At 47.8% G+C, this 26892-nt stretch overlaps 1 protein-coding gene across 11 annotated transcripts; it reads right to left on the bottom strand.

Annotated features, from left to right (window-relative positions):
• Window positions 1-9: 9 nt before the first annotated feature.
• JAKMIP3 (Janus kinase and microtubule interacting protein 3) lies at window positions 10-26506 on the bottom strand. 11 transcript variants are annotated; one of them, XM_031554557.1, is made up of 22 exons: window positions 25256-26506; window positions 22352-22849; window positions 17533-17748; window positions 15795-15914; window positions 14920-15066; window positions 14061-14192; window positions 13484-13519; window positions 12204-12263; window positions 11794-11922; window positions 10201-10329; window positions 8729-8812; window positions 8087-8149; window positions 7896-7994; window positions 7535-7633; window positions 7387-7446; window positions 6039-6104; window positions 5558-5626; window positions 5394-5471; window positions 3374-3577; window positions 2982-3047; window positions 2038-2079; window positions 10-1605 (listed from the first exon to the last, which is right to left on the bottom strand). In XM_031554557.1, the coding sequence occupies exons 1-22, from the start codon at window positions 25376-25378 to the stop codon at window positions 1393-1395; spliced, it is 2733 nt and encodes a 910-aa protein (XP_031410417.1). In that variant the 5' UTR covers window positions 25379-26506; the 3' UTR covers window positions 10-1392. The 11 variants fall into 11 exon arrangements, with proteins under 11 accessions (XP_031410417.1, XP_031410408.1, XP_031410410.1 ...); XM_031554552.1 differs by having other exon boundaries at window positions 1518-1605; window positions 2038-2109; XM_031554553.1 differs by having other exon boundaries at window positions 1518-1605; window positions 2038-2109; window positions 7393-7446.
• Window positions 26507-26892: the final 386 nt, after the last annotated feature.

The raw sequence follows: 26892 nt of genomic DNA, 5'->3' as shown, positions 1-26892 counted from the left end.
AGGGTTGGGGCGGCCCCGTTTCGGATCGATGATTTCCAGCCGCAGCCCTGCGCTGTGTGTCCGGCCGCCTGGGCGGGCGGCAGCCCTGCAGAAGCGGCACGGCAGCAGCGTGCGGCTCCTTCAGGGCTGACGCGTCCCAGCTGATCCTGATGGACTCTGTTTTTGGGAGTGACCACTGATTTGAAAAAAAAAAAAACCAACAACAAAACAACTGTGCTCATACTGAAGTTCAGTGTCTAAATACGGACTGAAGTAAGACAAATAAATAAGTCATTTACATAAAGACCTTGGACTATTCAATTTTTTCTCTGCGTTATTATCACAAATAGGTTGAGTGAGTCAGACCGACAGCCACGTAGTTACGAAGGAAGTCATACATGTAATTATATAATAAATCAGCTATTAGGAATCTTCTGCCTTACCTGTCGGAGCTCCTTGGCTTCGCGTTCCTCCTGGTGCTCCCAGCGATGGGCAGAGCTGCTCCTGCAGCCGTGCTGCTGGGGCTCCAGGAACAGCGGGCGGCTCCTATCATCCACCAGCAGGTCCGGATTTGCACACCTGGCCCCAGTTCCCATCTGGCAAAGTACTGGTGGGACTCCTTTGCGGTTCTTCCTCCTTCGTCTGTTGCTATAGAAGGTTTTCCCTCTCCTGGCTCCGAGCCCGGCCTCGGGCCGCACGCTCTGCGTATTTGTGCCTGCGGTGCCACCTCCCACACTGGGATCAGGGATGATGTGTTTTCAGGTTCACTCTTTTTCAAGTTGAACGTTTGAATGGACAGCGTTGGGCCGTTTAGCATCATTCAGGAATAGCAAACTCCAAATTAGCATGCCAGTTTTGTCATCGTGCTGTGCAGCATGGCCTACTGAAAGCTCAGAGCCAAGTACAATTCCATTTCCTGAAGGGTTCAAACAGAGCTTCGTGTTTTTCCCCTAATCCTGGGCTTGTGGGGTAGTCAGCAAACCATGGGGCAGACCCCGTGCAATGATGAAATGCCTGGGAACACAACGCACTCTCGTAGTTCACATTTATCTTTTCAGTTATTCATCTGGAGCTCTCTCTATAAATTTCCTTCAAGACAGATTTGTAAATAACTATGAATCACAAATATAAACGACTGACATATAAAACGGGACATAGTCACTTCCACAGAGAAGCAATTCTCTACCTGCTTAGCAGGGAACTAAAATATATTCAGTTTATCTGAATTAGTATACTGCTCCTTAGGTAAAGCTGAGTTATTTCAAGCAGCAGAGCGAGGACCTCCACTGAAAGTTATTCCAAGCAGCAGAGACAGGCTTGGGAGAAGCCCATAACTGTTAGTAGAAGGAGGGGTTTTTGGCTTTCTTCTTTGTCAGCTTAGTTCCAGCTTTTGAAAATCCATGGTCAGAGGTTTCAGCGGTGCAGACCCCACCTGTGCAGAAGTTCCCACGCAGCCTGGTTCATCTTCAGTCTGAAAGGGTCATAAGGCTTGCTCCTCCATCTCCAGCAGCAAAATACAAGATATATTTGGGTTTCTTGACATTGCAATGTCTCTTTTTCTGTCTTGGCAACCAATGCCATCTTCCAGTTAGCAACAGTAGAAGAAATTCCAGTTTCATCAGTAGGCTGAAACAAGAAAAATATATTAAAATGTGGATCAAAGAGAAGTAAATCCATTCATAAATAACACGCACAAAAATTCTGTAAGGTTTGCATATATCTGTTTAAATTATACAACCAGTAAAAAAGAATTTGTGTCATATCCCATTGGCTTCCGTGAGTAACAGAGACCGTTCCTTCCAATGCTGCTCATGGCCAACGTGGCAATCTCTGCCACCGCTCCAGGCACAAATGGGTTGGCCTTTTTTCTCCTGTTTTCATGAGATAATGGGTAATCCCAGCAGCACCTCGGGCACACATTACTTCAAGGCTTCAGGGACTTCCATTCTGGGCAGCCCTGGAGAGTGCACGGACACAGCCAAGGCGGGCTGTGCAGCACTGGGTGGGCTCTGTGCCTCGTGGGAAGAGGAGGGGACCCCAAGCAAGCCGAGTGCTTACCTTCTGCATTTGGCCTGAAGGGCTATGACCAAAGAATGAAAGCTAGAGAGAAAAATAAAACAAAAATAAAAACTGAAAAGGGGAGGGAAAAGAGGAAAAAATGGAAGAGAAGAAAGAGAGTAAGATTTTACAGTGTGTTTAGCTGAGAATAAGCCATGGTTACAGACAGTGCAACAAATCTTTGTGTTGGGAAGCAATACTGACTGCGGGGTGACCCCAGAGCCAGCTCTGCTGAGCGCAGGCAGTTACCTGCATCCCTTGGGGCATGGAGAACTACGGCCCAGCTGCAGCCTGGGGCAGGCAGGCAGGGAGGTCAGCAGCTGAGGTCTTCTGATACTTCAAAGGTACGCACTGCTAAGGTTGGAGCTTGATTTTAGGCAAGAGTTCAGCTCAACAACTACTGTGCCTGTGGTAAGGGGAGACTTAGGCTGGGTATAAGAAAGAAGTGGGCAGTGAGGCACTGCGTGGGCTGCCCAGAGAGTGGGGGTGGTCCCTGCAGACAGCCCAGGGCAGGGGATGGGCTCTGAGCACTGATGGAGCTGTGGTGTCCCTGTGCATCGCAGGGGCCTGGACTAGATGGTCCTTACAGCTCCTTTCCAACTCAAACTATTCTAAAATTCTATGATTCTACAGTTCTGTGATTCTACAAGTTCCCTCTTGGCAATTGCTCTAGGAATAGATGTTTCACATGAGGGTTACGTTAGGGCAGAATCTGAGTTATGGTTTGGCCAACATTGAAGTTGTAGGAGGAGAAGTGGTGCTGGGCACGTGGGAGCTGCTTCTGTGTGAGATTCAGGTGGGAGCTTTGGGCACAGGGAGAGAACTGCGAGAAGGTAATTTATGCACAACATCAGTTTTTGTAAGATTATTTTCTTAGCAAAGATGGAATGAAGATACAGACATACACACATCATGTATCAGCTGCTTCATCTGCATTCCCTTACCTTTTCCTCTAACTCTTTTATTTGTCTTTTTTGGCCTTCAATTCTTTCTTCTAGCTCTTTAATTCTCTGTTCAATTTAAAATTTAAGAAAAATATATTAACCAACCAAACACAAACGTACCCAGAAGATGTGTTATTTTCAGGGATATGACTTGCATATATCTCTTCTAAAAAACAAACGTGTGTTTTGAGCTGTAGATGAGTCCTCCGTTAGTGCAGCATCACGCACCACGTGTGACAAACCCATGAAAGCCAGAATGCCATTTCAAGGGATGCTCCGAGGCAAACCAAACCCGGCTCCTACACCAGGGACCCCCGGTGCAGCCCTGCAGGGGCGGCATGGATCTGACCGTGCCCCTGCCCTCAGTGCTGCCTGCCCACTGCAGCACATACCTGCTGGGCATGCTGGACGAGCTCCATGCGCTCGCGCAGGATTTGGGCATCCCTCTCCCGCAGCTCGCTCATCACCTGGCGCTTCCACTGCTCTACTGCGCTCTTCAGTTTCTCTTTCTCCTCTTCTGAAAGAAGTTCGGAAATTTTGGCTCCAGCTTCTTGCTGCAGGGCATCATAGAGCATGGCTTCTAATTCCAGAATTTGCTAATCAAAAATAATATATACGGCTGTCAGCTCAACATGGTCATGGGTCGTGGGAGGGTTCTGTGGGGAACTGGTCATCCTTGCTCTGTAGGACAAGGGGAGGGCTGAGGGCGGTGTGCTACGTCCTGCACGGGGCAGCGCAGAGCTCAGTGGCAGGGCAGGGCACTGGGAGCCCCGTGCTGCAGGGCTGTGAGCTGTGTGGCTGCTGGGAGGCCCCGGCCCCTCCGTGTGCCACCCAAACGGGGGGCGTCAGCTCCTGCTTTCGTGGAGTTGGTGGACGGCCATGCGGAGAGAGGGAAAAGACGAAGTAGTGTGGTTGGAACCTCTGGGCTGGTTGAAAATGTCAGAGATGTCTGCTGTGTTAATTCAGCTGAATTCAAAATGAGCAATTTGCTCCATCTGGGGTGGCTGTTGCTGCTGCCTTATTATGACTTAGCAGAGTCAGGACAGAGTAACACTCGTATTTACAAGAATAACAAGGAATTACACTTTGGAGCTGCAGACACGGGTGAGAGCAGCAGTCGTTGCTGTGTCTCTGCAAGGATGGTGGGATATACACGAAGCTTCTCCTTCCACTTGTAGCAATAACCCCAGCAAGCTGGCTGACCGTAACTGCCCTAACGAAACCCCACTGCTGGGAACACTTTGGGCCTCACACCTTGCTTAAACACCATTATACCTCTCTGCTTAAATTGAGTTGGGAATAAAATGGAAAGAATTGAGAAATTCACTGTCTTCGGGGCAGTTGTACTCTGTGTGACAAAGTGTTTCTTGGAACAAAATCATCAGCAGCAACCAAGGGAGTGAAAGCCGTGCAAAAAGCGTGGCGGTTCCGGCTGGTAATCGGCTTGGCTGTGGCTGCGGGGGAGATTAGCAGCAGCTCATCTTGGGGAGCACAAAGGGAACATGGATGTGAGACAAGTTACACAAATCAAAATGGCTTTTACCCTTGGAATTTCAGGGAAGAACAAAGCTTTCTGGCTGCTTTCAGCCCGCATTTGTGCACGAAGAAAGCCACTGCGCTGCCTGAGAATATGGGGAAGTGCAGATAATCCTCAGCCAGTTCTGCACGGAGTAAGACTCACTTCATTATGCTCCTTCCTTCTGCTTGAGTGGCAGATAAAGAGCACCAAGCTGAGCATTTTGCCAAACCAGGCTTAAGTCATCCACACAGGACTGAAAAGTGTACTGAAAGCTCTCCCAAGTGGTTTGACATCTGAATAGATAATGGGTTTCCAAAAAAGAGGCATAAAAACCCATTGCTTCTCAGGAAGCATAACTGTCCTCAGGATTTAATAGAATAGGCTAAATCTATAGGTCAGTGTATGCATTTATGTCTTTCATAACGGGAGAAAGTAGAACGGCTGAGGAGGTAGTTGAAAGGTAGGATCCGTTAGTGTGTGCAATGAACCTCACCTAACAGCAGTTTCGTTTCAAGTGTGCAGAATCCCATAATATCTCCAGGTATTTTGGTGGCAGAGACCATAATCCAAGATCTAAGAGAAAGTCTAGGCTAAAATCTCTGTCTTATAAAGAAAAGCACTGTCATTAACTACAGCCTCTGCTAAATTTAAATTTGTGTTTAACATCTTTACGTTTAGGTCCTAATCCTGCAGGGACCATGCACACCCAAGGACCACCGTCCCTAAGGAGCTCATTATGAGATCAGGGCACAGAGGATTTGCTTAGCATTCCACCCGCAGTCCTTGGGTCACTCCATGAGCAGTAGTGGCAGAAGCAGAGAGCATTTCTGGAGACAGCACAGCACACACCTTAAGGGGGGAAATGGATCCCTCTGGCACTGCCCGGTCCTCACCTTGTGCGCCTGGTCCAAGGACTGCTTCCTGAAGTCCAGCTCCTCATCCAGGTAGCCCTTCTGCTTGCTGAACAGCTCCTGGTGTACAGGGAGGTGCAGTCAGTGCTGTGCCTGCCCTTCCTGCCTTCCTGCAGTTTCACCCCCCTCACCCCCCGTTCCCATACCTTTTCATTCTCCAGATCCAGCATCTTCTGCTGCAGTGCGGACTCGGTCACCTCAATCTGCTGGAGCCACTGTGCACACAAACAGAGCAGGGCTGAGGCAGAGGCTGGGGGCTGCTGGGGCACACAGCCACGGGCAGCAGTCAGCCCTCACTGGAACTTGAGAGTGCAGTGCAGAGTGCACTGCAAACGTGCAGCTAGCTTCACTGATTGACAGGGGAAGGATGGGACCTACTGTGACAGCTTCACTTTTATAAGAATTGGTGATGGAAAAAAATCGTTAGTGCAAAGTTTACCATTTGCCCTCCAACATTTTCCTAATTAAATAGCTTTTTAAAACAAACAGTTCGTGCACATGGCTCGAATTTTCTCTCTGTTCTGACAAGAACCCATTTGGGTATAGTGCCCCACAGGGAATCATCCCCAGCACCTCCAGCAGCTGTGCTGAGCACCAGGGCTCAGCGTGGAGCTCCGCAGCCGTTACCTTTTCAGCCAACGTGAGAACTGTCCTTGCTTGTATGACAACCACTTGCTCCTCGTTGGTCAGGTTCTGCACAAGATCAGAGCAGAATTACAACAAGTCCCGGCGCCTGGCAAGCAACCCAGCACTGGGCCACTGCTGTGTGAGATAAATACAAAATTAAATGTGTTCAAGCAACAATAAACTAAGGCAAATAAAAACAGCGTTGTAACGCAGTGTTGCTGTAGGAACAGCTGTAATTAACTACTAATGCTGAATGGTGATCACACAGGTGGGGAGTTCTTCTAAAACTCTGGCATTAAGAAAGAAGATGCAGACGCCAGATCCTGTTTTTGTCCAGCAGGGAATAAAAGCAGCTGCACCACACAAAACTGAGCTCTGTGGGACGTGCTGTTAGAGAAGAGATGCAGCCCCTGGCCTTTCCTTGCATGCACAACAGGTGTGATTGCGGGCACAAGGCTGGAACAGCAGGCTGGGAGGTGACCCCTGGGCGTGGGACTGACCTGCCGTCACCGCTTCCAGTCCCGCAGGCACTGACATGAACAAGGGTTCATCTTTCTGCCTTTCCCAGGGTCAGCCTCACTCACTGGTGCTTGGGTTTATGCGCATGCTTTTATTCTTCACACCCCGAGGATTTTAGGATTTGTCACGCTTCTGCCAATACAAGCATCCTTAATCGCAGCAGCAGTAAATATCGCCAATTACTTCAGTATCTTCTGATTCCTCCGCTATCTCCTGGCTTCAGGGCAGAGGGTGGGTCTGAGCAGTGAGAGGTGCTGTTCTGACTGCTCCTCGTGCCCCATGCACAGGGACACCCACCTGCAGCTGCAGTGCCTCTGCTACCCACGTGTGTGGGTGTACATGAGATGTGTGTGTCCACAGTCATTTCAACTTGATACAGGTGAAACCCTTTCATACTTCTTACTATTTGCTTCTTCTCCTACTGCTGTTGTAACTTGTTGCATAATGTCCTGCTTCCATTTAAAGGTTTTTGGTATTAGACAAAACTAAAACACGCAGCTGTTAAGATGGAAATGCAAAGCAAATGCAGAGAACAAACCATGTATGAGCAGCGGCGAGAAAAAAAAACAGAAGCACAAAAAACCAAAATTTCAAAGTATTTTCTAAACCATTCATTGGCAATTTAGAAGCAATACTGTGGTATCGAGGTCCTGTGCAGCACTTGTAAGAAGGCAATCAACAAAAACCTTGACAAGCTGGGGAACACATGGCGTGTAGCTCAGCGCCTGCTCTGCAGACAGCTTTGGCCATTGCAACCCAAGCAGCTTTGCTACAATAAACGTCAGGACAATGCATACCAAAGCATGCACAATATATTAAAGGAACATACACTTACGGCGTTATCCCCTAAAATGTCCAATTTTTTCATCAGCTCTGCCACTACTATGTCCTAACAAGAGAGGAATGGAAAACCAGGAGTCAGAACAGAGTGTCGGATTTGATTTAGAGGAAGGAGAACCAGACGTGAGGATCCTTACTGTGACACCTTCTGCCTCGCAGTAAACCTGGAGAGGGCTTTTCCCCTCCGTGAAGGGAACGTGGTGGAAGTTGATAGCAGGCGATCTTCTTTCTCTCTCCTGAAAGAACGATTGATTACTGCACTCTTGTTATTGTTACACGCACCAGGATTGCCTCTAGCAGCTGGACAGAGCAGCCCTGCCACGGGCACGGCGGCTGTGCTGGCAGTAACTTGGGGTCCTTTTCCTCTCGTCAGCACTTTCGCTGAGCGCTTTGTCTTACAGCAACAAGGCACTGGGACGGGCCCAGCCGTGGTGCCCCAGCCCCAGTGACACACAAGGTGTGGGGCAGCACACTCAGAGCCCTGCAGCACAAGCTCACCTCCAGCTCCAGGATCCTGAACTCCAGGAGCTCGTTCTGGTCTTTGACATCCTGCACATCGTGCTTCAGGCGAGCCTCCTCTGCTTCCATTTGTTTTATCTGTACAAGAGAGCAATATGCGTTAGTACCACTTTCTGCGTTCCGTAAGCAATAGATGTTATTTGAATAATACCAGTAGAAGTGCTGGGCACCTTTTCCACAAGTTCCTGGTTCCTTCTGTACAGTGCTTGCTTCTCCTCAATCCACTTCATGTCCTGGGAAACACAAATGGTTGATAGTATGGGGGAAAACTGGCAGTGTTTGGCACAAGCACAGCAGCACGTCGTTCATTAAGTCACACATACAGAGAGGAATGATGTTGCATAGGAAATTGCAACTCTGTTATTTGCCTGTGATGCAACAGAGCAACTCTTCCATCTTATTTGAGGAAGTCTGTAGCGTACAAATGGAATTTAAAAACTGTAATGACTAAAAAGGACTCTTTCAGGTTAAAAAAATGTTTGCTTTCAGAGGGCTGTGTCTCGCCATCCAGTTCCTGCTAAATTTTGGTCATGTTTGTGGACATGGGGAGTCAGGTTTGTGGACGTGGGGAAGGCAGCCAGCAGCTGGCACTGGGCACCGCCTCCCACCCCAGCTCTGACAGCTTCCCCATCTTATCCCTCCTTCAACATAGCAAACTCTTAACGAGCTACAAGGAAAGCTGGCGATGAAAGCTTACTGTAAAGCATGCAAACCAAACATTTTGTTAGAGAATGGCCATCCTTCCCTCACACTCTCCCTGCCCACCCTGCACTGCAGCTGCTCTGGGATGGGGCAGGGGCTGAGAGCATTACCTGCCCCTGCTCCGCCAGGGCCTTTTCCAGGTCCTCTATCTGAGCCTGGGATCGGTGTATCTCTGCTTGGAGCTGCTCACGTGTCTGTAGGAGAGGAGGGAAAAACATCACAGAAATAAATAAGTAAATACAACTTTCCCTAAAAGCCAAAAGCTAGCACAGATACGGAAAATGCTTAAAACATCAAATCCTTTTAACAAATAATTTTAACAGCTCTATGGCAGGGTAAATTCGGGGCTAAGCACACAGCATTGGTCACTCGTTGTAAAAGGAAGCCTACAAGATGGCATGACAATTTTAAGACTTTAGATAAACATCCCGGTGTGTAGGCACAAGAATGGGAAAGGACACATGGCTTCTTCCAGCCGACCACAGGAGGTGCAGCTGGCAGCCCTCTGTGCTCCAGAACGAGGTGGGTGACACCAGCAGGCAATGCATGCATTCGTCTCGCCATGAAAACCAGTGCAAGGAGCGATGTGGGGCGCAGCAGGGAGCACACTGTGCGAGCAGGGGCACACTGACAGCATGCACTGCTCCCTGTGCACTCAGTGCCCTTCCTTCTGCTCTTACTGCACGGTATGTCATTCTCACCACGCTCACAGCTTCCTTCTTAAATATCCAACACCTCCCTGCATTTTTGCTGGAGAGTACATGGAACTGTCAGTAGCTGTTTTATTCATCAAATGCTATGTTTATAGAACATTTTCTTTTCTCAAACCACTTATCTGCTCTTTATCCTATCATTTGCAAATGAAAATGATCCTTTCTTGCTTTGCCCTCATGGTTCTCTTAGGCTTCAGACTGCCAGCTGAAAGCAGCGCTTATCCCTTACTGGCTGTGTTCTCCCTTGCACTCTGTGCCCCAGCAGCTGCATGACACACTGTGTCCTTGTAGCACAGAGCAGATTCCTCATGACCAGAATGTCCTACGTCTGATAAGACGTCTGGTAAGGAAATGCCACTAGAGGCGATGAAGCTGCGTGGCCATGTGAGCCAGGCAGACAGGCAGAGCTGCACAGGGCACTTGGAAACCTCAGTAAGAAGATGAATTTTGGGGCTATAACCCATATTATGAAGAATCAAATAATTAGAATCCAGAGGAACTGAGTAACAGGCATTATGCATTTAAGGTCACCCATAGTGGATTTTTATAGAAAGAGAGCTTAATTTTAAGGATTTCCCATAAAAAATCTGGCTGAATTTCTCTTAATCTGATCAAGAGGTGAAAACAGCAGAACGAATTCACCTCGGCAAGCAGCGCAGGCTGTAGTGGGCTGGGGCAGGGAGGGGGGGGGTGGGGTGGGGGGAGGTGGGGGAGGTGGGGGATGGGAACGGGACCCCCCCAGGGGACCCCCGATCCACAGCCCAGCCAGGTGCCAGAAGGCAGCTGACACCCTGCAGTGTGAAGAGGTACAACGAGCACGGTGCACACAACAACAGCCCTTTAGTGCATGTAATATAAGCCATTTAGACCTTAACTTCTCGCTCTGCATCCAATGTTCCTCCGACCTGTTCCTGCAATAGGGCGTATGCGCGCTGCAGAGCCTGGTACTCCATCGTCAGCTGCCGGAACCGCAGTTCTGTCTCTTCTTTGGCCATGCCCTGAAATTGTTCAAAACAAACCTGATTTGTGCCAGTTGCTTTATTATTATTATTATTATTATTATTATTCTGCAATGAGAGATAAAAAGTTAAAATTAAAAAAAAGAAATGAGTGGATAATTGCTTTCTCTAGAAGTGCTGAAGTTACTACTATTAGAATGCAATTTGGGAAGTGCAGCACTGAAGACCTTATTTGTGTGTTCTCACGCTATTCCTCTTCTGTCCAGTAAACACCTCTTGCATACACCTTACTAAGAGAAAATATACAATTATATAAAAGAAATGGAGAGAATTTCCCCCTCTTTGAGAAGATGAAGACTTCCATCTGAGTCATACACTAGCAACTGGATGACCCTATATTACTTAACCAGGCAAAGCCATCACATTTAAAGGTGAAACCACAGCTTTCTTGCACCATGAATAGGTTTCCAGTCTGCAGACAGACCCACACCTAACATCTCAATTATTAAAACAGGAATCTGGAGATAACAGTTGCAGAAATGGTGACATCAGCAGGAAGAGCACCTTTCATCTTCTTTCCCCTCCTTACCACATCCAGCACTGTGTGCTTCCATGCCAGGCTGACCGCAATATTTCACTCTACATGAGATGAAATGACACTGGGTGCGTGCAGAAACTCAGAGCTATCTGAGCACGGGGGGAAATGGCAGTAGGAGAGTGAAAAATAAATAGGTTCCAAAAAATAGATTCGGCCTCCTGCAGTGCAGCTCGCACCTGGCAACCTCTTCTGTATCTTTTAGGATAGAAATATCATTGTTTAAGTTCCTTTTCAGAACCAAGAGATCTGATTAGAACCCATGAAACAGTCAAAGGGACAGAAGAAAAACCGCAGCTATCATGGCCTGCAATGGCTGCTGTCACTGTCAGCAAGTTGTGTTTATTACAAGGCTCTCATTAAGCTGAGGAACAGGGCTGGCATACACATATACAGTGCATTTGTAGGGAAGAGGTGCAGAGTGCTGGAAACAATCCTTTCCCTTCATTATACACACTCAGAGTCCCAGCAAAGCCATATTCTCAGAGCACTGCAGGGAGCCAGCTCTTCCCCAGCACCGTGCTGGCTGCAGAGCCCAGGGCAGCTCGGTCACACAGCTCATGGCTGCACTCATGCCAAGCTCTGGATGACAGAGGAGAAGCGGGGTTGAGTGCAGGAGAACCACGGGAGCAGGCCTTCCTCAGGGCACCTGGCTCCTGGGACCTCCCCTCTCCAGACCCGCTCTAGATCCAGTGTTCTTAGGATAACAGTATTTCCAGTTTGGCTAAAAGCTGTGAAGCTACCAAAAACCTGAGACCCAGAAACATTACCCATCACACCCAGTGTGACATCAGCACCAGTCTGTAATGTTGTGGTCAGAGCCGACCAGAAATGAACAGACCAGGAGTTCTATTGCACGGTAACAGCAGGGTTCAGTGCCCAAAACACACCACGCAGCTCCTTAATACCTCTTCCAGGTCATCTTCAGGGGTGCACGGGGTCTGGTCCGTCCGATCCGTTTGATATGAGATAGAGGAACCATCAGACTCCAAGGAGGCTTCTTCATCATAGCCGAAAAACGTCTCCACCACCGGCTTCTGGCCAGAGAGAGGTGTCAGTGTGTCCTCGTGCCGTGCCCTGCACTCAGCCGCTGGGCCTGGCTTGGGAGGGCTGTAGGAATCCTCTCCGTACCCTGCAGCTTGTGGGGTTCGGTGCACACACCCCGTTGGACACCATCCCCAGCCCTGCCCCAGGCTGTGCCATCGGGGCAGCCTGCTGTGGGCCCTGCACTCAGACCCCGTTCCTCCCCCAGCCCTCAGAGCCGCTGTGCCCACCGTGCCCATCACAAACCAACCTTTTTTTTGCTTTTTGCTTTTACCTTAGGAATTCTTGTCATTTTTTTTCTTTGCTTCCTATACCTTAACAGCTTATCACGTTCCTGAAAGAGCCAGATACAGAGCTGTTAATTAAGTTAACCACTGCAGTTTTCATAGCCACGAGGCAACCTAAGAGCCGTGATGGCAGTGCTGGACAGGTTTTATTTTCTCTCCAATCTTCTGAGTTTACAGTAAACAAACGCTTTTCATGGTCGTGAAAATCCAAATAGCAAAACAAACGCAGGACAGCACAGGCACCGCTCTGCACCCTGCCCCATTCTGGAGCTCCATGCAGTGAGGCTCTGCCCTGGGACAAAAACAGAGCCCAGTCTTCTGACTGCTCGGTGCCATGCATGCATATCATTGCCCAAATTGCTCAGAATTCTGAGGCTGTTCGCAACAAACACATCTAAAACCAGCAACATTAACAACAAGCCCAAGCCAAACCCGCCTGCATTCCCCAAGGATGTGCAGCTCTCAGTGACTCTGATGAAGGGGCTGAGCCTATTCTGCTGCCAGCCAATTTTTCTCTTTGCTGGTAATGATGACTCTCTTCATAGAGTGCTATTAATTTTTTATTGTGCTGATTATTTTATTATTATTATTCTGGATGGCACATCCAGGCAAACTCTGGAGCTGAAGAGCCATGAATTCCTACAAGGATCCTCTCCCACTGCCCAACCTCAGCCCTTTGCTGGAGAGTGTGCTTATGCTGGGACACCAACAGTGTGTCCCTTCTGCATTATCCACAGTGACAGAGAAAAATCAAATGCTTGTTTTTTGCTTGGCAACATAAGCCTTGCTGCACACTTAGCAATGGAAAGCAAAATGGTACAGACATTTGGTACATATTGGTGGCTAAACTTAATGAAATCTTCACCACCAACAGCAAAGGGATGAGCTGTGCAGGACCCTGTAGGGGAGCTGCTGTGGATACGATGAGGCAAGGCTGGGTTATCCACCCAAAAACACTGTGATGTGGCAGAGCTGTCCCAGAGATGGGCACCACGTGCTGTGACACTGGGACGAGCTGGCCCTGCTGCCGTCTGTGGGGAAAGCTTTCCTCTCCCAGCAGAGCTCTGCTCCACACTGGCACTGCATTGTTGTCCAAAGAACAACTGCTGGCGGGGCCTTCAGTGGTAACGGCACTGGGACAGACACTGAGTTACTTTGCTGCCCAGAAAGGGAGGAAAGTGACAGTAAATGTTGTCCCTTGCGTGCTTTTCACAACCTGCATTTAAAATATGTAAAAAGATGAGGGTAAAGTTAGCCTCAGACGTACCATGACACTCTTCACATAGCCAGCAGTTTCCAGGGTCTAACAAAAAAAAAAGAATAAAATAACTTCAGTAAAAATGTATAAGAAAAACAACCCAGAAATAAAACAAACACATTTTTCTTGAGGAGTGGTCTGACCACAGTATGTGACACACTTTCATCTGCTTTTTTCAAAGACAGAGCACAAGTTAGCAAAGAAGAGAAGACCAGAGCACAGAGCTGCAGAATGTGTCCCTTGTTTATGCAGCACTGCCCTCTGGCCTGATGCTGCTCTGGCTGAAGGAACCTGGGCAGGTTGCTTTGCTGGTGCAGGATCCGGCCACTGGTGTTGTGTGTGCTGGGAGCACTGCAGTGGTTGTGCTGCGCAGGCACTACACGGACGGAAGGATTCTGTCCAGATGCTGTCCCACATATAACCTAGATTCAGGTCAGTGATTACTGATCACACAGACACCAGCTGTGCTCCCTCTGCTGCTGTGCCCGCTCAGAACAGCACCCCAAACGTGGCCTCCCTTGGGCTTCCCTTCCTTTGTATGTGTCCTTGGATGGCCTCGTGTCAGCGTGGCACTGTTCCATCTTACCTTGGAGAGCTCATCAATGATATTCTGCTGTTCGATGATTTGTAGTCTCAGGAGATCCACTTCTCTTTCTTCCTGGCTGTGGTCGAGGTCATTTAAGGAGCTCGGTCTCCGCATCGCTCCTGCTCTTTGCCTCTGAAAGAAACCCATATGGCAAAAGAGGACACGATCCAGAGGCTTTGCTGAAGAGCTGCATTCAGCCCTTCCCGTTCCCAGCTATTAATGCACTCATCTAGCAGCTGTGCACACAGCTGCCCCTTGGTTCTGTGGTTCTGCCCACATCCCAGGCCATTCTCCTGCTGGAGAAGGCAACTCAGGGGGCTGTGGCCACCAGCACTGCTTGCTGTGTTGTGCACTACTCGTATCCACCTGCAGCCCGGGTTGCTGTGCTCTGCGATGATGAGGGGCTGAGGTTGGCCCCGTGGTGATGGCATCTATGAGTGTCACCACCAACAGCTGTTGCTCATGGCTGCCAGCAGTGCTGGAGGTAACGCTGGAGGGGAAGGGAGAGCACAGCAGGTGTGGGCTCCCTTGGGTGATGGGGTGACTGTGGTACAAAAGCCAAAGCTGAAGTAAACTGCTCTGTGTTTGTGTTGTAACAGCGCTCTGTGACCGAGCAGCCATCTGATCAACATCCACAAAGCTCACACAGTCCCTTTTCTCCAGAACTATTGTTCTGTCAGGCCAAAATAAAGCATGTGATGTAAAAGAAAACAAGTTGAAGCCACAAACCACTCAGGACATCACAGCAAAGAGCAGAAAGGAGAAGGAGTTCCCAACCACCTCACAAGCTGTGATGCTGCCACGTTGCCCTTTGGGCATGGATTGCCCATTCTGGGATGGCTCTCATTCCCAGACTTACCATTGCTATGTTTTCCTGTGTTACAAATTTTAATTTATTTTCCATTCGACGTAAGGCGTGTGACAGCTCTTCATTCTTCCTGCTGAGGCGTTTGTTTTTGTCCAGGATGGGCTTGTACTGACTTTCAGCTTCTCTGAGACGTTTTAACTGAAAAATTAAGAGAGAATTGACACCTCAGGAACAATTATGTTTTATCAAATATATTAATCATTTTCTTTCGCTACCATAGTAGCAGTACTTTCTCTTAATACGTAGCAGAATATATCAGGAAACTCTTGGTATAGCCCATTGGGGAGTGGGTTGTTCCTCACTTGTGAGGTTTGCAACAAATATACCATATACTAAATGTATTTATTGAAAATATTATAATCACAGAATTACAGAATGGTTTGGGTTGGAAGGGACCTCATGAATCTCCAACTCCCCCTGCCACAGGCAGGGCCACAAACCTCCACATTTCATAGCAGCTCAGGCTGCCCAGAACCGCATCCAACCTGGCCTTGAACACCTCCAGGGATGGACGGGGCATCCGCAGCCTCTCTGGGCAGCTGTTCCAGCACCTCACCGCTCTCATAGTAGAGAACTAAATCTTCCCTCCTTCAACTTAAAACCATTTCCCCTCGTCCTGCTGTTATCTACCCTTTCCAAGAGTTGACTCCCCTCCTGTCTGTAGGCTCCCTTTAGGTACTGAAAGGCTGCAATGAGGTCACCCCACAGCCTTCTCTCCAGGCTGAACAAGCCCAGCTCCCTCAGCCTGTCTTTGTAGGGGAGGTGACGATTCTTGCCAATTCCTTCTTAAAAAAGACACTGTTTTATAAGCACAAATCAGTGTGATCGGTGTGCTGTAGAGCACAGTGCCCATCCCAGCTGCTCACCAGCTCGTTCCTCTCCTCCGACAGCAGCGCATTGCGGTCCTCCAGCTTCCTGATGATCGCGCTCAGCTCGGCGATTTTCAGTTGGAAGCGCCGGGCATCCTTTTCATCCAACTGCTGTTCCTAAAACAAAGATCAACTGCAAATAACTGCTCCTAAGTGCACATGGAATAGCAGTGCTATTCAAAGCTCAGCCTCCTTTTTATCCCGAATCCAAATATTTCAACACTATCAGATGTAAGAGTGTAAGGTACGCCTTAGTGGAACTGACTACCGAGAGCTGCAAGATGGGACCGATGGAAAGGCAAGAGTGAAAATGTAACAAAGTATGCAAATGCAAAGTATGTATATGCAGATACAAGGTGGCAAATGCTAACTTGGAAATAGAAAAGAAAACATAAAAAAACAAGGCAGTGTTTCCGATGTATGCCACTGTTGAACTGAGTGTTTCAGACACGTCACCCACAGCGAGGACTTTGTTATAAGATGGTATCAGAAGTACTGACATACGAATGGGGAAACTCCATGCAATTATACCATTGCATAAGCTCTCTTCTATAAAGCTGTGGCCCTTATTGGGTTCTATAGAGTCACTCGTAAAGCAAATGGGGTAGCACTTCATCTGAGTGAAAATGCTTAAATCAATTCATAAATGGAGAGAAATACAGGTAGGTGTTCTCATTCAGAGTCAGAGAAAAGTTACATCTATTTACAGGTGTGACGTGCTATTTTTTCCTCCTCTTGTACTTATTCTGATGTTTGGCAGAAGTTGAGCACAAATCAAAAGAAGCAAATTAGTGTTTTCAGTCCCGGTGGCACTTTCAGGAGGTCTATGATTCCTCATTCAACAGGTGCAGGAGAGGCTTGGGATAAAGAACAAAACAGATCGCTTTGCTCATGTGTGACTATTTACACTTCTACTGAGAAAATTAAGGCTGTTGCAAAGGAAATCTTGATGAGAATCAGCAATGGAGAAAATTGGCAAATGTGAGACATACAAGGTTAGTTAACTGAAGCTTTCTGCTGTTAGCAAATTAAGGCAAAAGCAGAAAGGTGCTGTTGTTACAATTAAAAAAAACCAAACAAACAACATCGTGAAAAGATGACTAAGATTTAATGTTTTGGATACTGTGTTGTAGAAAAGAGATAGGAAAGAAGAGGTTAACAGGCTTCTAATTGACTTTCTGGCCCACTGAAAGCAATTGCAGCGTGAGGATGGAGGAGCAGGGAGTGCAGCACCGCGGGGCTTCCAGTGCTTGTGCACCGGGCACCTTCACCCGCCTCCCTCTGTAAAGCAGCCTTGCACATCTGCTTGCACAGTACATTGTCAGCAGTTCCGACAGCTAGCACACATACATTACTTGGTTAGAAAAGCATTTGCATCATTTGTTGGCAAGAATTGTGTCAAACGGTCAAATTAAGGCAGGTGGTAGAGGAATGGTACGGTAAGGAAAGGAAAGAAGAGAGAGAGGAAAATTTTCACCCTGGTATCAAAAACAAACAAAGGAAACCAGAAAACAAAACGACAAACAAGCAAAAGCTCTCCCATAATTTGGTTCGGTTTGAAATGTTAAACATTCAGCTAATGAACGAGAGCGAGAAATTAATGCCGCTCCGTTTCCCCTGGGTTACTATGGGAAAGCTGTTGCTCACGGTGCGCTCATCAAGATTCTGTCATTTGGTGTCATTTGGTCATTCTGCTCGTTCGTTTGTTTAGGTGAAACCACGTGAAAGTGCTTACGGGGCTTCCCGAATGATCTGAAGCGTCTCCTGCACCACTTGCATAAGGAAGTTCCCGCTTGGGGCTGCCCAGGTGCCGGTCAGACTCTTTGATCTGGGACAGTTGTTCATCTAAAGCCTCCTTTTGGAGCTGCAGTCTCTGGGCATGCCCGGCTTGAACCCCTAACTCTCTTTCCAGCACGTAGACTGCTCTGTCTTTAAACTTAATCTCCTCCATCTATAAGGAGAACAGAACACAATCACACACACATGCAGCAGCTCGGCCGTACGTAGCACCCTACAGCCCAACCATTGCCACAGAGCCAACCCCTGGACATGAAGACAAACCCTCCTCTTGCAAACACAGCAGCAAGGAATAATGGACAACGAACAAACCCAGCATTGCTTCAGGAACTCATGAGCACTGTGCATGCACGTGTGGCCGACCGGCAGCTTCTAGAGACCATCCCAACTTTTCAGAAGTTTTTCATTAAAGCAATTAGGAGACAACCCGCAGTTTCAGTACCACTTCAGAACACCCCTCATCACTTCAGTGAACAACAAAAGTAAAAGGGATTAAAAAAAAAAAAAAAGATTCATAATTAAGAGAAAGAAGTTAAAAATTGAACATTTTCAATGCTCAAAAGGCTTTTCTTTCCGAAAGTTTTCCATGAGTGATTTCCTTAATGAGCTCTGCAGCAGGGCAGCCCTGGGCTCCTCGGGGCAGTGCAGACAGGACGGGGCCAGGGCTGCCCGAGGACAAGTGGCTGTGCACTGGAACACTGGTCTGCCTGCAGCTGTGTGCAGTGCTGCAGCACGACCTCAGGCCCTTCACAGCTGCATTGTGCTCATACACATAATGTGCGACTGTGAAGCATTAATTACACGCACACCTCTGGGTGGCCCGAAGTGCTTGCAGGGAGTGGATCTGGGAAGCAAGAGATTGCTAAAGCACATCCACTGAAGTGCCTGTGTTCTCCAGGCACAACACGTGCATCCTGGACACACAAGGTTTTAGGCAGCTCTGAAACTCAACACGTTTAGTTTAAAGGGGCATTTTGAAAACATGGCCTGCTCAAATAAGAATGTCTTGCCATGTGAGGGCTGGATTTGATACGTTTATCGCTTTGTGATAGTTTTGTCTGTAATCTGGAAAACAGTGTGAAAACTTGGAAAAGAATGGCACAGCATATGGACAGGTCTCTCCAGTGATGCTGTCCCTGCATCCTGCAGAAGCTGCCTCCCAGGAACAAGTGCAGGTTGTCTTTGTAAAATGCTGACAACGGGAGCTGTGCAGCCGCATATTAATATGGGTGCTCTCAGGAATTCCCATTAAGGCAATGATCTGCTAACTGTGACTCAGATATGTCTGTAGAGGTCCTTCTGCTAAATATCTAAATAGTTAGAATCATAGACTGGTTTGAGTTGGAAGGGACCCTAAAGATCATTTAGTGCCAACCCCCTGCTGTAGGCAGGGACACCTCCCACAGCCCTGTTGCTCACAGCCCCATCCAGCCTGGCCTGAGTGCTTCCAGGGAGGAGGCGTCCGCAGCCTCATTGAGCAAAGAGATCAATAGAAATCAATATGGATCCATAAAGGAAAAGATAATGCACCATCGAACGATTTGCTTAAAATAGGTAGAACGTTGGTGGTTATCTCTATTTTTGTGAAAACAGAGTCATGGTACTACAAAAACAACACTCTAGAAAGAATAAAGATACAGCAGAAAATGCAAAGGATTTGTAACAGTGTCTCAGCAGTGGTCTGTCTTCCAGAAAAAAACTAAAAGAACACGTGGTGAACAGCTGAGGAAGCATCAGTGGTCACATTTCCTTTCTTAGGATGAAATTCACATTCATGAAACACATAAAACAATTTGATGCTGCCATCTCACTATTAAAGTGGAATTGGTGTGGAAGCAGTACCAAAGGAAGGAAGCATTTCACTGCAATTATTAACCAGCACATTTCTTCCTTGCAACACAGACATCAAGAGGAGGGTAAGATGAGGTCCTGGCAGCAGTGCCATCCATGAGCACAGCTGAGACCAGTTATGCAAACCTAATTGCATGCAAAGCACGATGTGTTGTCCTCTCTTTGTGCTCTCCAGTGCAGTTCCTAGCACGGTTTCACATTTAGCTGGCCTTAAGCCTCGTGGCTCTTTTAAAATGTATTATTTCCACAGTGATTTTAAAACCTACATGTAGGTTTCCCTGCTTGGGAAATTTCTACTTGTGATGTTCTTGGGGCTTTGCAAATCCTGCAGACACCTGCATTTGAGGCACGGTGAAAGAAAGGCAGCCCTCCATGAGCAGCAGCTGAGATGTCAGTGAGAGCAGCCCTTTGCAGCAGAGCCATTCCCTAACATCCTGCCTGCCTGCATCGTGTCCCAGACAGCAGCTAGGGTGTGCAAGGGGACAGCCAGCAGGTAGGGAATGCGGGGGGACAACAGTGGCCAGAGAAGGACTCTACTGCAGACTGACTGAACTCCAGCCAAATGTTTGTGACGTGCCCAGGAAAAGCAGCATGCCCAGCAATGCCCCTGCTCACACATGGACACTGGAACAGGTTGCCCAAGGAGGCTGTGGATGCCCCATCCCTGCAGGCATTCAAGGCCAGGCTGGATGTGGCTCTGGGCAGCCTGGGCTGCTGGTTGGTGACCTGCACACGGCAGGGGGTTTGAACTGGATGAGCGCTGTGGGCCTTTGCAACCCAGGCCATTCTATGATTCTATGGATGGTGATGGGCTGTGTCAGATCCAGCCCTGCAAAGCTCCCGCATTCCTGAGTGGGGTGGCATCAGATGGAGGCCATATGAATGCATCTAAATTCATGTATCTGCTGTTTTACATTGTTTTGAAATGTACAAATTAAAAATTGAAGTTTACTAAAACCAGAAGGGACACGGCCATACGGATTTGTTACAGTCTGCAATATGACTCTTGTCTTTTACATTAACATCTAGGAAGCATCTGGGCCAGAAAAACTGGTTTGCAGTAATAGTTTGAGGGTTTTGAGAAGTGCTTCCCTTTCATAAAGAACAGAGTTTTCCTTGGAGCACCACACCAGCCTGGAACATCACAGCCCTCCCCCGTGAGGTGCCAGCGGCTCCATTGAAACCAATTGTGGCCAAGTCAATGGAACAGAGAGTGCTTAATGTCATTCAGGAAGCACTCAGGGCCTGGTAAAGCGATGGCATCATGTAATTTAATTAGTACGGTTAGATAATCTGATTCATTGAAGCAAGAATAAAAAAAGTTTGGTTTTCAAAGGCAATTTAGAAAACATGACATTCAATCACTCTATTCTTCATAACTAAGAACATATTTATTTTATAACTTCTACATTAGAGGCCATTAGCATGGATTTTATTGTAATGCCTTAAGTTTATTTAGGATGTACATTAGCCATCCTTTCATTGTGATGTATTAAATCAATGCATCCGGCAGTGTATGTTTAGAGAAGAATTATTTACACTGCAGGATATTTGAACAGCATTGACAGATCAGTTGGTTATAAATTGTTTTAACATCCTTTTCTTAAAAGAAAATAATATATGAGGGGAAGAAGCAATGTGAAGTCTGAGGGAGCGGGTGGCGGAGTACAGGGTGAGCAGTGCTGCAGGGCGTTCCATGGAGAGACCACACTGCCTTGCCTTCACATGGGGCCATTGTTCTCCTGGTGCTTGTTTAGTTGGCTTTGACTTAGCTTTCTTAATTGTCAAGTGAGAATGGGTTAGAGAAGACATTTTTCTAGAAAAAGAGTTTATCCTGAGACACTGCATATCTTTAAAAACGTGGCAGACCCCAAAAGATGGTAGCATCAAATAAATACTGAAAGAAAACCCAAAATACACCACATTGGAGTACGGGTGTTAAATTTGTTCCCGTGCTCTTGGGAATGGTAGCAAGGTTAAGAGAGTCCTGCAGATGGGCTGTGCTGCACTCAGAGGCTGTGGGGGAATGGCAAGGCAAGCGGCCAGCTGCCAGAGCAGGAGGAGCTGTTCCAAACTCCAGAAAGTGGAGGTGGCTACCGGGTTTGCTTGCAAAGACTTCCCTTCCATGGGGAATTCTCCTGTTTTTCTTTCAAGCGGCACATTCTAACATCCCCAACTAGCTTCGAGGTCCATTGGATTTATATTCTGAAGCTGTTGGTGTGTAGCTTTTCAGATCCAAATTGTTGTAGCTGAGACCCAAAGTGTCTGATGAGCTGATTGAAACACACAGATGCAGCAAGGCTCAGATGGATCCACAGAGAGGGACTGTCACTGTCTGCCCTGGGGGAAAGCCACTGAGGGGGGACACAGAGGGGAGAACTCCTGCTGAGTTTTATTATGCTTACTGCAGAGTGGTGGGGTCATCACCTCCAGGCTGTAGGGCTCAGAACTCTAGGATGTGGAGAAAATAGCGTTTTGGGACTGCATACAGCTTGTAATGGAATGTTTACAGGAACCAGCGATGGGGAGGGATGGAAGTTGGTCAGTGAGGAGCAAAGGGTGGGGAAAGAGAAGGGGGAAAGGGATGAAAGACTGCAGGAGGCTGAAAGCACGGCTATTTTGTGGGATTCCCCTCACACAGCTGGCAACAAAAGGCCTGTTCCTCACATCTGAAAAATGACTTGTACCAATAAGCACTGACAGAGGTAAAAAGAAGCTCCATACAAAAACATCCCATAGCAGGTTTAAAAAAAGACATTTTGACATCACTATTAGCAGTCAGAAAATGGATCTCCAAAAGTTTGGTTGCCTATCCTCATGCATTTAATGCAGCCCAGCACTTTCATTTAACTGCTATCAATAATAAAAACATTAGTAAAGACACGGATACAGATAGCAACACATACCAGCCTGCGAATTTCTCTCTCACACTCCCTCTTAATTCTGGTGATTTCCTCTTGGTGCAGGTGATACACACTCCTTATCTCTGCGGCTTTAATTTTGTCAGCTTGGATGACCATAGTCAGAGCCTCCTCCACTTGTTTCTTGGCCCCCTTAAGTTCCGAAATTTCCTGCTGCATTTTTATTTTCTCTACCTCAAAGCCCCTCTTGGCCTCCTCCTTGGCCTCTGTGAGCAGCACGGTTTTCACCTTGTCAGGAGCCCCGTCGCGCACAGCAGTCAGCAGGGCCTGGAGTCTCTGGATTTCGTTATCTTTAATTTTTATTACTCTAAGCAGTTCGGCCTCGTGCTGTCTCAGAAGCGCTTCCCGAACAGCTTGGAGCTCCTTCATTTTCTCTTCGTGAAGTTTGACTTTGAGCTCTGTGACCACCACTGTGCTTTTGTGCTGTTCGTGCTCTTTGATTTGCTTCACCTCCTGATTCTTCTCTCTCTCCAACTTGCTGACCTGTATGGAAAACCAAACAAGAGCAGCATTTTTACGAACAAAATGATTACCAGAAATTCTGAGATAATCTAGGACAGATATAGATCACATTATTGTATCAGATCTAATGTTGTACGTCTGTGCCTGGGAGAGTTGGTGCTATTGATGCAGAAGTACAAATGTCTTTTATCTCAGGTGCTTTATGAACCCTTTTCAGAAGAGCTTTTGGGTTCCAATGGGATCAGCAGGCACTGCCTTGGCTGCTCTGGCATCAGACCCATCCCTTAGCAGACCTCACTGCTCCCCCTCACTTGGTGCTGTACACTTCAAAAAGAGAAATTTCCTCTCTCGAGGCATTTCATTTGAACGAAATGCACAATACAAAACCCTTTTCCTCAAGGAAAAGGCCTTCATGATTTGTGGGAAAGGTTCTTTGAGCTTCCCATCTGCCGTGCTGCTGGACTCCAGGTCTGGGGCTCTGATGGGGCTGTCAGGAGCACAGCTGCACCCCGGTGCAGCCGGGGGTCTCAGTGCCGTATGTGATTCCAGGCACACCAGAAACACCAGGATCACATTTGTCACAGCCCTAACAGGATCCATCCCCTCCCACAGAAGCACCAAATGTTCACCTTGTAGCTACCAGAGCCAGTGTAGCTCCACGTAACCAAAACAGGTGGTGGCGATGGATAAAACCCTTCAAATACAACTGGTCCTCTGTGTGCTGTGGCTATGAACCACTGCACTTCAATGAGGCACTAGGTTAGAGATCCTTTCCTTTAATTCTGACCATTGTAGCAGTGAATATAGCTGTGTGCATGGAGGGTTACACTTGCACACGCACTGGGAGAGCTGGTACTGCTGGCAGCAGCCACCAGTCATGTCCTGGGGTACCAATGTGCCAGAGGTCCTAAGGGAAAATATCCACCTCAGTGGCAGCAGGTTTGGCACAGTGGCAGGCATTGCACTGCAGTGTGTTCCCAGCACGTATCTGCTGTAGCACTTGTGGCATTTACATAAGTGACCACCTCCTTTGAGCAGGTTTGCTCAGGGGCAGGGAGTGCAATTCCATTTGCTCTCTTTTCTGCTCCAAGTTGTTTATCAGATCAGTCTGTGCTTATATTTAAATGCCAAGATTAGGAAGTGAATATTCAGTACATTACAATTACTTACTGGGAAAAAAAGGTCAGGTCAATTCTTTTTCGTGAAGCTGCATTTGTCTTCCCATGGTGACACAATAAGGTTTCCTTGCTAAGAATATGCCTAGGTCTGTCTCCCAAATGAGAGCACTCTATAGAACTAAACACTGCAGCTGCAAAGGGAAAACTGCAACGTTACAGAGAACTGGGAGAAAGTAATTTGTGAATAGAGGAAAAGGAATCCTGACAGCTCTGTAGAAAAGACTTTGTCAGGAAGTCAGCCTAAGTGCTAATATCTGTATATTTTAATAATCCCTTGCAGTCTCAGAGACTTTAATTTGCCTGATTTAGTGCCCGAGAAGCATTAGCTAACATGTAAACGTAATAAATTTTTGCAAGAAGCACAAAACCCAAGTGAACTAAGCATTAATATCCAAACACTGCATGAAGCAAATGCTCAGAAACTGGACTAACATGTCTGTGACACAAGCTATGGACAGAATTATGTTTAATACACATCTAAGAATTAGCCAGCACCTTCCAGAGAAGTCTGAGCCCTTTACTTTCTGGCTGGGTCTCTGAAGAAGCCCTCCTGACACATCCCATGGGGCAGCTCAGGCACAGACCTGGATGGAGCTGTCTGCACATGCAAGGAGGTACAGAAAGCCTGGCGACAGCTGCTGTGGAGCCCCAGACAGCAGAATTTTATCAGGTGCTTTTTCAGTGATGAATTATGCATTGCAAATAACAAAATGTACCCGACCACAGAAGGGTCAAATGATATTTCGGTTCAAAACTGTAGCAGGAACTGAATAGAAGCTATGATCAGAACCCCTGTATTAGGAAGGGGATGGCAGTGGGAAGGAAAGGGGTGTCCTTGTTCTTAAAGCTGCAGACTCTGCTTCACCACAGAATTACTGGTTGCTGCTGGATGTGTGTGTGTTGCCTTTGCAAACTTCCTTAAAAATTAGAATCATAGCCTCCAGTGTCAAATTCTGGTGCAGATTAACGGAGAGCACAGTGCTGTGCATGCAGGGCAACGCGGCATGTACCGGGGCTGTGCCCTGGCGGCTCACCGGGCCCAGCACTGCAGGGCTGTGTCGCAGTGTGGGGCCGCGGCTCTGGTTTGTGAGCAGGGCACAGGGGGAACCGCTTCAGGGCGCGATGGAACGGGTCAGCTCACTGCGCACAGGGGCTCAACCCCCTCTGCTGCAGCCACGTGTTTCCCGAGGCACGCTCAAGCTGGCTGCGCGCGAGGCAGAGGGCTGTGAGGGGTGGGAGGGGTGCGCACCTTGCTCTTCTCCTGCTGGAGCTCGATCTGGATGTCGGTGAGCTTGGCCCGCAGCTCCTCGTTGGCGGCCTGCAGGGCAGCCAAGGCGTCGGGCCTGGCGCGGCTGCTGCCCCTCCTCGACATGGTGCGGCCCCGCGTCCCCCTGCGGTGCTGCTCCTCCACCGCTACATCTTCTCACCCACCTGCAGGAGGGAAGCAGACGTGTGAGGGCAGGGCTGGCATCACCGCCGGGTGTCGGTGTCCTCTGTGGGCACGGCGGGGGTCTCTCCCGGGCTGCTCATGGCCAGCGCTGCACCACCTCCCTGTGACCACCCTACAATCAGGTTTATGGTCAATAAACATTTCTGATAAATGTGGGTTTGCCGCCACGTGACGTCAAAGGACGGGTTGTGCGTCAGCGTCTTGCTCAATACTGTCCGAGGGGTGCTTCAAAGGCACGAAAACCCATTCATGCCACGAGCTGCTGAGGCCTTTCTCACTCCTCTGCCCATCTCACATTGCAGGGGGAGCACAGAGCTGGGGGCTGGGATTTGGGAACTCGAAGCACACAGCGGGCAGCTCAGGTGGCTCTGCTCAGGGTGTGTGAGGGCTGGCTGGAGCTCAGCGTGCACTGCTGGGTGCACAGCTGTCCTGAGCACACCACTGACATCGCTGACTGTGATTTAAAGGTTTCTCATCCTTCATCTCACCATTCATCTGTACTTTGCATTCACACAGCACAGAGGATGTGGACGTGTTCTGCTGGACTCTGTGATCCCGGATGCCATCCTTAGCCTTACCAGTGCTATGACCTGCAGAAGGCCTCCCACCTCCAGTCTCAAGGCTCTGGCTGGGAAATCTGCTTCCAGTACGAGCAGAAAAATGTCTCACATAAAAACGTTTGGTTTCCTCCAAATGACTTTAAGAAAGCAATGGTAAAAATAACAAAAGTGATAGAAGAAGCTAGAGGAACAAGCAGGGGTTGCACAAAGCAGCAGAAGCTCTCTGTGCCAGCACACGTTTTGTTGTCTGGGAGCAGAGAGCAGAATGGATAGCTCTTCAGAACACAATTGAAGGTTGAAGAATAACAAAAAATCTAACGAAAAATGCTTCACTGGAAAAGTAAGTTGCTAAGATAAAGCCAAACTGCAGACAGATTACATGCATTCATCAGTTCCAAAATCCATTGGAATGCATTTTTAACTGTCACCACACTTCTGTTTTGAAATAACTCTTTGTTTCCAAATATTGGTTAATTCATACAATAAAACATACACAAAAAGCTCTCATTTGGAAAAGTATTCCCAGACTCCTCAATACTAGCCTTATTAATGCAGATAAGAATGCTTTTAGATGATGACTTTCACTGCATTGAGATATTCATCTTGATTCATAATCGAAAGCACAATAGAGCAGCCCTAGCCCTGTCCAAGTGCTAGGAAGGAGGCTAAGCATTGCAGACAGCTGCAATAACAGAATAATAATAAATAAAAATAACATAATAATGAAAGAAATCCAATTTATTTTCTAACAGCACACACCTGCATCCATGAGGACAAAAGAGCAGATAGGGGCATCCACCTCTGGTGCTATTTAACCAAGATGAGAAGCTAGGACAGGGCTGAGAGCATCCAGGAGAGGTGGCCAAGTTTGGGAAC

The sequence above is a fragment of the Meleagris gallopavo genome, chromosome 8 (genome assembly GCF_000146605.3).
Source record: "Meleagris gallopavo isolate NT-WF06-2002-E0010 breed Aviagen turkey brand Nicholas breeding stock chromosome 8, Turkey_5.1, whole genome shotgun sequence".
In the NCBI taxonomy this organism is placed as follows: domain Eukaryota; kingdom Metazoa; phylum Chordata; class Aves; order Galliformes; family Phasianidae; genus Meleagris; species Meleagris gallopavo.
Note: the sequence above shows the minus strand (reverse complement) of the source record. Positions and strands in the feature narration are given on the sequence as shown.

Coding starts and splice junctions, on each gene's coding strand:
- JAKMIP3 (XM_031554557.1), bottom strand. CDS start 25,378: ATGTCGAGGAGGGGCAGCAGCCGCGCCAGGCCCGACGCCTTGGCTGCC. Junction 15,067..15,794: donor CGGAGGAGAGGAACGAGCTG/GTGAGCAGCTGG, acceptor TTAATTTTTCAG/TTAAAACGTCTCAGAGAAGC. Junction 8,150..8,728: donor CCCTGGCGGAGCAGGGGCAG/GTAATGCTCTCA, acceptor TGTGTTTCCCAG/GACATGAAGTGGATTGAGGA.